This window comes from Akebia trifoliata, chromosome 8, assembly GCF_017979445.1.
Source record: "Akebia trifoliata isolate Shusen 1 chromosome 8, ASM1797944v1, whole genome shotgun sequence".
Taxonomy (NCBI): Eukaryota; Viridiplantae; Streptophyta; class Magnoliopsida; order Ranunculales; family Lardizabalaceae; genus Akebia; species Akebia trifoliata.
This window is the reverse complement of record NC_141382.1, coordinates 38,697,374-38,708,244: the sequence shown is the minus strand read 5'-3', so window position 1 is coordinate 38,708,244 and position 10,871 is coordinate 38,697,374. Positions and strand designations below refer to the sequence as shown.

Here is a 10,871-nt window from a genome sequence, read left to right as displayed (position 1 = left end):
AAAAATATTAATTGCATTTCATTGGTATAATTGCACTAACCAAAGTTTTAAGAATATGTTATTTTATTCTCTCAATGATGAGTATTTTCAAAGTTGGGGTGCACTCGACGGATTTTGATCTGCAAGTAGTTACCCTACCAAAAGAAAAAAAAAAAATTAATGGTTGTATATTGGCGCCAAGTTTATTAGTACACGTGGCAAATAATTGCTTCAGAGGCAAGCAAAACTTTGTAAAAAGCAAATGGTTCCTCCTTTAGGTTCTTGTCAGACAAGCATTACCTTCGGCAGCAAGTTGTGTTTACGAATCAGGGCTATAAATTCTTTCAAATTGAAACTGAATCTCATTGGGGTTTCTGAAATCTTGAGGAGAATCTTCAGTGTTTTTTTCTGCAATTTTTATTGTTGTTAATGGCGTACATTCCTCCACACAAGAGGCATTTAAAAGACGCAGAGGGGTCGTCACCTACTCCTCCTTCGTTCGTTCATCCTCGTTTACAGAGAAATTCGAATCTGAGATCATATTTGGAGAGAAGGAAAGATAAACATTATGTAGTTCACGACAATAATTCGATTTATAGATGGTTTTTAGTTGGTTCAACTGATGACAATGATCGGCTTCTTGGTTCGATTCGATTGATGCCGATGTCATGCGAATCCATTGACGGTAGAAGAGGTGAAAAACCAAAGGTTTTATTCTATGATCGTCCACAACAACGAGGTATGTTGGTTTCAAGTTTTTGAGAATTTGAACCATCAAGTAATCTTGAGTTCAAGTGTTTTTGAGTTTTTTTTTTTTACTCAACTTGCATACCCATTTTAAAAGAGAGATTTTGATTTTCAAGGTTACTTTTTTGTTCGTTATGTTTTTTTAGCTTTCTATTTGTGCACCCAATCTAAAAGAGATATCTTGATTTCAAGTTTAGTGAGAATTTGAACAATCATTTTCAACACTCAATCTAAAAGAGATATCTTGATTTCAAGTTTGTTGAGAATTTAAAAGATATCTTGATTTCAAGTTTTTTATTATTAACTTTCAATCCAAAAGAGATACCTTTATTTCTACTTTATTGAGTAGAATTATTGTCTCTGTCTTTGATTTTGTAGAGGTGAATGGGGTGATCGGCAGCTCTGCGAAGAGTCCATTGATTTTTATAGCAGACAAGATACAGCCAGACCTACTTGCTTCTTTTCAAACTGTGAGGAACGAAGGGTCTGAGGAAGTAAAGCCTTCTCTTGTAGCTAGATTTGGTAAAATTCACTTTCATGGGTAAGAACCTATTTCACTTTGTTTTATTTTATCGGTTACATTCTCATTCCAATGTAGAGTAAATGAAAGTTTTATTTATTTGATCAAGGGACTGTATATGATGAACTAGAGAACCACAAAAATTATAAAGCAATAAATTTATACATAACAGCTACAGGTTAGGGTTATGGGAAACTGGAACTTATACAAGTTGATTATTATGGAGGCGAAGGCAACAAGCAATAGTGAGATATGGACGTCAATGATGCTTCTGGTTTGTCGATACAAACAGGGTATATGGACTTCCTTTGATACAAAAACAGGTGTCGACAGACAGACTGAATCCGCATGATGATGGGGATCAAAATCAAATGTTCGAAGACAGTATGGAAGCAATAAAAGATTGATAAAAACAAAGAAGATCGATTGTGGTTCGAGACACGTTGTAACGACGCTTTCTTTAAACATTATTTGCCCCCTTTCGGAATTAAACCGAGAATGCAAAAAATGTTCTAACAAACACGTTCCCAGGATAAAACGAAACCAATCTCTCTGTTATCGCCCATTGTTTTTGCACTAACAGAAAGAGATCCAAACACTAAGAAATTATGTCCAAGAAAAAGAGAGAGATTTGAAAATTCAAAAAATCTGTAATTTTCAGTGTATTGAAAAAGGGTTTAAAAATCTAAATTTATAGAGTGACTGTGTCATTTTGGGTGGGCACCATGACTGTTTCTTCAACATTTATCTAAGGTTTCATGCTAGATCAACTCTATTTGACTCACGGTTATACCTATTGGCAAGTCATTGTGTGGTCAAACCATGTTGACCCACAATCAACCACTTAGAACCACTAATCAACCCGATCATCTATCGATCATCAATATTGAACCTTGGTGGTACATTTAGCAAATAGGAAAGAGCTCCTTAATGCTCCTCATGATGATGCGTATGTGCAAAGTGAGCCTCTAAAGCACCCAATGCGCCCTAAACATGACGCGCGCCATTGTCGGAGTTTCGCCGGTCACCGGATTCTATGGAGTTCAAATCAGTTTTTTTTTCCTTCCTTTTCTTTCTTCTCTTTTCTTCCTTTTCTTCTTCTTCTTCTTCTTCTTCTGTTTTTCTTCTGCAATTTTTTTGTCTTTTAAACAACAAGAACATGCCCGATATGTGCCCTTGACCTAGGTCTTCACTGAAAGACTGTATTTTGGGGAAACCCCCCTATATTTTGTTAGAAATTTGAGTTGCCCCTGTATTTTCAAACGGAGGACACACCCCTTGAATAAGGTCTCTTATGAAATGTCAGTTTTTTAATGTTAAAGGATGTTTCGGTTTTGTTCGGTTTTTCTGAAATGTCAGTTTTTTAATGTTAAAGGATGTTTCGGTTTTGTTCGGTTTTTCAAAAAACCGAAACAACGATTCGAAGCGAGATTTTAAACCTTGGCCACACCCATTGGCTCCTCTCCTGCTTTAAGTTAACTTCTGCAATATCACTTTATGATGGTTTCCTAAAAGACCGTTCTTTTATGATGGAGTTTTTATGTGTGCTTTTTCTTGAGCTAAATACAAAAAAGGTTGCAAGTGACATTGGCTGACCATGTTTTCCTGTTAGAATTACACATATGTTTGAGATTTGATCTAGTTTAGAATGCTTAAAGATCTGAGTAAGTTTAGAATCCCAAAAGATTATGCTGATAAAAAAATATCGTAAACGGAGAATTCCTTCGGACATCATTTTCATATTTTACTAACCTTGAATCAAATATGGAAGTAGTAGTTCGTGGTATTGCACATATTGATGGCTTACAATGTTTTGCTGCGAAAAGAAAGCATATTTTTGTGATTTGAGTGAAGTTTAGAATGCTAAAGGAATCATGCTGATAAAGGTTGGATATATATTGATCTTTATAGATGGTTGACCAAATCATCTAAGCTAAAACTTGAGCTGATAGAATTTAAAATAAATTTCATATTTAGATAGAGTATATATTATCAATCGATTCTTCTAATATAATCCTGCATTTATGTGGAGTAGGAGCCCTTCTATCAGCCTAGACACAACCAGCATGAGTTCAGCTGCTGAAACTGCTTTGAGCCAAGTGTGGAGATCATTTTGTACCAATATTCCTAACTCATATATGGAAGCCATTCTAGGTGGAGTTGTCCCTAAAATTGGAGTCAATTTTGTTGAGGAGAAAGAGTATTACCATGTGATGGTACTTCTTCGGCTTACTACCTCTGATTGCCAGCTTCATGGGTGTTAATAACAAAGCTCATTATGTGCTTGTGAATCATTTTCTTATTTCATTTAGGTCTTTGATAAATTCCTACCGGATGCAACTATTTCATGCAAATGCAGTATAATGGAAGCTAGCGGAGAGCTTGAACTCCACAAGGCAAGTTTTAATCTTTTCCCCCACTTACGTATGAATATATGTACACGAACTAATTTTAAGCTTAGATATCTATTGCTATCAGATATGTCTCTGGTGCATAACAACCGTCAAAACTTTGAAAAGGCACTAATATTTCAGAAAATGATAGTAAAACTATGACAACAACACTTAAAACTTGGTATAAAAAATATTCTTATCACCAAAGAATGACAGAGAAATAAACAACCTCAGGTGTGTTTGATCTTTATTTAAACCCTACGAGATTTTATATTTGCAAATCTTAATCAAGTGATCATTTCGTCAAGGAACCTCAAAAATGAAAAATGAAAATAAATAATGAATGTGAAATTTAAAGGGACGAAATTGTTTTGGAATATTTTGGTTCTGAAATGTAAATTTCACCAAAGTATTACAGTAAACTTCACTTTGCCAGGGTTAAATTAACCAAAAATTTGCTTATTATAATGCTATGTTGGGAATAAGAGAAACAAGAAAATAATTGTGTTAGTTCTTCTTTTATGATTTATTTTAGCATATACAATTCGAGGCAAACATTTTTAGAAACATTTGTTTCCTGGTTCTCTAACGTCTAGTAATTCTCAGCATTTTTAATTAGGTGTCTTTTGGGAAAAAAGTGATAAGATAACAATTCAAAATAACTAAAGAAATATTGTAGAAATGAAAATATTGTGCTAATGTTGTTTTTGGTCCGTGTGGCTATAAATATTTTGGGATATTATTCTTATAGATACAAGTCGAAATGTAATACCATGAAAAAAATTATAGAACATTCTAAACATATATTTTGATTTTTCCTCATTTAATATCTACATATGGTCTTATGTCAAATTTTTTAGGAATGGCAGATTAGCTCAAGTTTTTGTGCAGCTTAAATAAAAACATAATCTGTTACATCTGTAGATCAAACTGAACCAAGTGTGTCACTTGGTAATAGATGTATCATGCCTTGACAAGGATCTAGACTTGAGGCTTATGCTTTTCCTTGTATAGTATCTACACTTGCTCTTATATCAAATTTTAGAGGAATAACATACTAGCTTGTGTTTTTGGCAGCTTAGATTAAAACATATTCTGTTACATCTTGTAGATCGAACTGAACCAAGTGCGTCACTTGGTAGTAGACATATCATGTCTTGAAAAGGATCTAGACCTGAGGCTTATGCTGTCCACCAAGAGGACCTTGACAGCACTGACAGTGAGTCACCTTCCCCTATGTACTTTAAGCATTTGGTAGCTAACTTTAATTTGTTGTTACATATAATTTGTGAACCATTAAGTTTGGGTATCTCTTATAGTTTTCAAAATCTCTTGGGATTTTTCTGAAAATAAGAAAAAATGATAAAACTTTTGGTTTATGCAAGACAATGCTTTTTTATTTTCATAATTCTCTTCCAGTATTCTTTTATTCACTATTTGATATTTATTATTTTATGAATAAAGTTACCTAAATTTTAATTGGTAAATATGCATTTACTATGCTTTCTCCTTATGTTTAAATGTTCCCTAGGTTTTCCATGTAAAAATCCGAGAAAAGAATGGTTTAATTTATCAGAAATTTCCTTGCAAACTCAGAACATTTGTGATTATGCTGATATACTTTTTGTTCCCAGGATGATGAGAAGAATGATTTGAGGAATTTAGTAAAGTTTGCAGTTATAGATCCAGATGTGAAGGGGGGGCTGAGGTGGCCTTTGGGAAAGGAGTCAAGTGATAGATACCATGTTGTCGGGGCTTGGCACACCAAAGCTAAATCTTTCAAAAGTTCATCGATGAAACTAAAGTTAAGGCATGCGGATCGATTTGATTTCAAGACTTCAATTGGTGAAGTTTCAAGTGAAGTTAGTTTGAAGATGGCAGAAATTAACAGGGAGTTGAGGGTAAGTTTCTTTATTTGATTACACTGGCTATATTTTGTTACTAACAGCCTTGACGTCCTATATTTTCCGAAACCCTAAAGATGTAGATGTCCAATTATTGCATTCTTTTGGATCGTGAGAAATATTGGAAAATTTGGTTAGTTTTGATTTTTGATCTAATTCGCAGAGGTGGGACCACTGAATGGTGGGGCCTGAACCCCTAAAGAACATTTTCAATATTAATATTACAGAATCTTCAGATCTTCAATTTTTGTTTGTGTTTTTTTTTTTCTCCTTAAAATCTTTTAACAAACTTTTGAATGATAAATCCAAATTGCCGTTATGTTGGATTGCTTATTATGTCCTGGATCAACGAGTCATTTGTCCATGTATATGGTAACATTATATTTAGAGCTGCCCCGTATGAAATTTCTACCTTATATTATCGTCATAGGGCTTTCAATCCATTTGAAATTCTGGATGCTTTCCTTGTGCTCATGTTTACTTCCTGCTTACTATTTTGATGACTTTACTTTGTAACTAGGTTCTGTAACCTTCCCATGTAATTTTCAGGATCGGACAGTGGAACAAAACCCCATAACTGACATGCTTCAAGACACTTTGAAATTGATATGGGAGCACTTCTTGTGCTGTGAGTTTTCTTTTACTTGAGTACTTGAGGACAAATACTATGAGTCATCTATTTTCATCCATTTCTGTAAATAAATTTTCTTATAAATGATCAGTGTCTCAAAACATTGATTTATCCGTATTTTTCCCAGGCACTTATCATAGTTTAAGTCTCAGTTTTACTTTTATTAGCAAATAATCATTTTATACCTCATAATATCTCGTTACATGAATAATCATGTTAATTTGGCATAATTGCATGAACTTACGCATTTGTTGAAAAATTAATTACACGCATGTTCAAATATGCAGATCAAAGATCAGAAGAACAAAATTGAACACCAAATCATCAGAACGACTTTTGCTTTGCAAATAAGAAGAGAAGAGTTTGAATCAAAGCCTGGTCATTTCTGAGTTGGTAAAAGTAAGAAGGGTTGCCCTAATTCTGCATGGAAATTATTTGCACGAGAATGAAGTTGATTGATGGTGGTGCCTCAATTTCAAATGCTTCTAGGAGCCCTAATTTCTTTTATAAATAGGACCCTTGCCTATTATAGAAAAAGTCTAAGTCCCTTACCTTGTGTCTATGTCTTCTTCCCCAATTTAGAATATGATTATTTTCCCTGTAAATTTATAATTTATGTAAATAGTGAGAGTGAGAGTGTAACCCTTTATTTTCAACGAATGTAAGTGTTGGTCTTTTCTATCTTCTTGTTCTTGCGATGACCTTAGCTTAATCTCTCTCCATTAGAGAGTGAAAAAGTCTAAAGCAAGTTTCTTTATGTTATTATTTAGTTCCAATTCCTTTATTATGTTGCTTAAATGTTTATGGACTCTCTTCATGGTTTGTCCAACTCCAATGGAATAAAGCTAAGAGATGAACTTTTGCACATTTTATGTTAAAGTTAGATAATTCATACTTAGATAAGATCAAGATGTTTCATGCTTAGTTTAGATATTAGGTATTAAGGGTTTCACACTATAGTGAGTGAATGAATAATAACTTTAATTCTCAACTCAGATTTTCTTGTTAAACCTTCCGATTCAAGGAGCAATATTAAACCTCTTGGACTGAGATAAAAAGAGGATAGAAATTAGATTAGGTTAGGTAGATGACTCTAGGTGGATCCTCTCTCTATTGGCTTTTATTGTCACATTTTAGTTTAAATTTTAAGAACTTTTATTTATATTTTTTTGTGACTTGTAATCGATTCAATTGTTTTAATATTTGGTTTGATCCATCTTCCACTTCAAGCACAATTTTACCCCTTACCCCTTATCTCTTGTGATTCGATCCTTTGCTTGTCAACCAAGTTAAGATAAAATATTAAATTCTAATATTTTTGGTGGAAACATAATGAGTCTCATCAATAGATGACATTGGGATCTCTTTTAGTTTCATAAAAATTCTTGTTTTGATTGAGTGTGATATAATTTTCCAGTTGATTTGTCTTGTGTTCTCGAAGCCCTACATTTTCTTTCTTGGGTTTCCATGGTAAACAATTGGACTGTTTTCAGGTGTATGAGGCCTACGTTGATTCATGTCCCAAGGCGAGGCTCATTAAAATTGTCCCAACAGCTGCAAAAATGATTTTCCTTAGATGATTTGGTGAAGTCGGGTCTTTTTATCAGATTTTCCTTATGCAAAAATGGTTTGCTTGGCCGATGTTGCTATTTGCAATGATGACTCTGAAATACAACAACTCTTTTTCGGATGTGTGGATTGGCAATGAGTAATTAATACAAGACTTCTATATTCAATATGTGGGAAGTCTGAACAATATCGAATCCATTCTCATCAAGAAACACTACTCTATGGTAATACAAGTGAAAAAATAGTTATGGCATATGAGCATGGTATAGAATGTCGTTTCCTTCTGATGATTCAATTTTTTCAAAAATCGAAACGATACCAATACATTACTGAAACAATACGAAACATTCAAAACACTAATATTATTTAAAAGACAAAGTCTTCCCCAATGGATCAGATACTCAGGTGCACCCCCCTCCCCTCTTTCTAAACGACGTGACTAGAAACTCGTGGGACCCATATCCTCAACTCTCACCCTTAATTGGTGGTATCCTGACCTCAAATTAATCTTTGAGAATGAAGTAGCTCCACACAATTGGTCAAAGAGGTCGTCAATCCTTAGCACAATGTATTTATTCTTAATCGTAACCTTGTTCAATTGCCTATAATTGAGACAAAGACTTGGGGATCCATCTTTCTTCTTGACAAACAAGACAAGTATACCCCATGCTGAAGAGCTCTCGCAAATGAATCCCTAACTTAAGCGTTCATCAATTTGTCTCTTCAACTCTTGTAATTCTACATGTTCCAGGTAAGAGGTTGATATAGAAATCAATCTCACTCAAGTGGGTAAACTTGGTATCTCCATAAATGCGTCTGAGTATTCTAAAACTACTGGGATGTGTTCCACTCCTGAATCTTGCTTTACCACTTCTAAGTAGGTAAGAAATTTTTCCAGCAAAGAATTACCCTGAGTGCATGCAATTCCACATTGTGGTTGTCCTGATAAACAAATGGTGATTGACCTCTCATATGAGTCAATCTTGACATGGAAGTTTGATAGCCAATCCATTCCCAAATTTACATCAAACCGTTCATATCAAGAACAATTAACTAAGCTGGAAATATTGTATCCCCTATACTGATAGGACCTACTTGTCAAGGATGGCAGACCGACACGTTGGTGAAGTATTTGTATCAAATAACATTCTAGTAAATATGTTGCATATAAGGAGTGTAACTTTGATAACTGCCCTGTTGGCTTCTTGCTCCCTTAGAACCACAACATAGACCCTATCCTGAGTCTTAGTATGAAAGCCATGCACTACGACGACTAGAGTTAGGTGTAGCTCATCCCGGAGTTTTTCGGGAGCACCCATGTAAATCTATGTAAGACTCCCATATAAAGTCATATTAGCCCCAAGTCAGGGTATATTTGTTAGTTTAGTGACATTATTGTAATAAAATAGGAGAGAGTATGATCGGCCTTTACTTTTGATATTTTCTTCTGGAGACCTAAGAAAGACTTAGCGTACTCTTGGTAGGAAGGGTGTCTTTGGTCTCAATCCCCGACCAACACCCACATTGACTTTGAACCCTCGCCCAAGTTATGTGGCGTCCCGTGTGTACTAGATCATTAGTTTCTTGTAACACACCTTATTTGCTTTTGTAACATATTACTTCGTGTAATTGCTTACTACATTAACAAAGTTGCCTTCGGGCTTTGCCTCATGTTGCTCCCGTTCTCTTGTATTGCTAGCTACGTTTTGTGTGTGTGAGATATTTTTGATAGGCTTGCTTGCGGGTTATCACCTCAAATGCTGCACGAGCTCGTTTTGAAAGAACACGGCTGTGATTTTTAGACTGTCTTGATTGCGATAGTTGTTGCTGCATCAGGAGTTGGTTATGGCCATTCTAGCATTGAATCTGTCCCTAAGGCTAATTATGCCTTTGCAGTCCTTTATTTTGTTGAGTTGGTTATCCTCGACGTTAAACATTTGCCCTTGATCTAAACTCGGCCAATCTGCTTACCTGCTGATTTTGTAGTAGAAGTCACAATGGTCTTTTTATTTTTTTCATTGTTGCTATTCAGGTTGCCCCTAGTAGACTGGAATATTGCCTCATTCTTCCCTTTCTGCAATGCTCTATTGGTACTAGTCTTCCTGAATGCAACATTAACTCATTCAATAATTTGAGCTCGTTTCACCACCTTAGCCAAAGTGGCAATCTAAGTCCAATCACCATCTTACAAATTGATGGTTCTAGTCCATGCTCAAACTTTCACGCCCGTTGATACTCATTAGGTATGATATGTGGTGCAAAGCATGACAACTTAGAAAACTCTGCCTCGTAATCAACCATTGACATATCTCCTTGCTCTAGAGTCATGAATTTTGTCGCCTTTTGGTCTCTAACATTAGAAGAAAAGAATTTTTCATCGAACATCTACCAGAATTCAATCCAAGTGATCTTAGAGTCATCCATGTCTCTAATCCTGCTCGTCCACCAATGATGTGCATTCCCTTTCAGCTTGAAGGTTGCAATATTTTGTTTCTACACTTCAGTACAATCCATCATCTTGAATATCTTTTTCATCTCTTCCCCCACTTGTCGGTTTTCATTAGGTCTGTCAAGCCCTCAAAGATAGGTGGTTGATACAGATAAAACACCTTAACTAAGTCAATTATACAAGTCTCTAACACTAGAGTAACTAGTGGTACTCTTTCCCTTTCTTCCAAGGCATCAATCCTGCTGTTTGACTCATCGAAAGCACGAGTGGCAGCTTGCAAAGCTCTCACTACCGCGGCTATGTCAGGTATACCCTCTGGACCTACCTCTGGTCAAGTAACTTCATTAATGGGTGGTACATCTGCTCGTTCACCCCCACATATGTTTCTTCCTTGAGCTTTTCCCCTCCCTCTAGCCATAACTTTCATAATAGAGCAATAATAATATTAGTTTAAGCAAAACTCAAGTATAAGGGAAAAAGGAAAGAACTAAAAAAAGAAAAAATCAATAAACCTTTGAAAGTGATAAAGGAGTTTTAAAAAAAATTGGAAACAAGAAAGTATATGTCCTAGGCTTCATTTGATTTATAAACTACCTAATTCCATATTTCTAGAATTCTATACCTTGATCTCTGATACCAATTTTTCACACTCCCAAATTTGAATACTCAAAATCATCTA

General features: G+C 35.1%; 1 protein-coding gene across 1 annotated transcript; it reads left to right on the top strand.

Annotated features, from left to right (window-relative positions):
* Positions 1 to 236: 236 nt before the first annotated feature.
* On the top strand, positions 237 to 6,958 carry LOC147396740 (uncharacterized). The gene is made up of 8 exons (XM_086451840.1): positions 237 to 718; positions 1,105 to 1,267; positions 3,282 to 3,462; positions 3,559 to 3,642; positions 4,751 to 4,858; positions 5,274 to 5,540; positions 6,093 to 6,171; positions 6,462 to 6,958. Exons 1-8 carry the CDS (start codon positions 409 to 411, stop codon positions 6,485 to 6,487), a joined length of 1,218 nt encoding a protein of 405 aa, XP_086307966.1. The 5' UTR covers positions 237 to 408; the 3' UTR covers positions 6,488 to 6,958.
* The last annotated feature ends 3,913 nt before the right edge of the window (positions 6,959 to 10,871 follow it).

Excerpts from the sequence above, each read along its gene's own strand:
- LOC147396740 (XM_086451840.1), top strand. The coding sequence starts at position 409 with ATGGCGTACATTCCTCCACACAAGAGGCATTTAAAAGACGCAGAGGGG. Across the intron at positions 719-1,104 it reads TGATCGTCCACAACAACGAG|AGGTGAATGGGGTGATCGGC; the intron begins GTATGTTGGTTT and ends TTGATTTTGTAG. Across the intron at positions 5,541-6,092 it reads AAATTAACAGGGAGTTGAGG|GATCGGACAGTGGAACAAAA; the intron begins GTAAGTTTCTTT and ends TGTAATTTTCAG.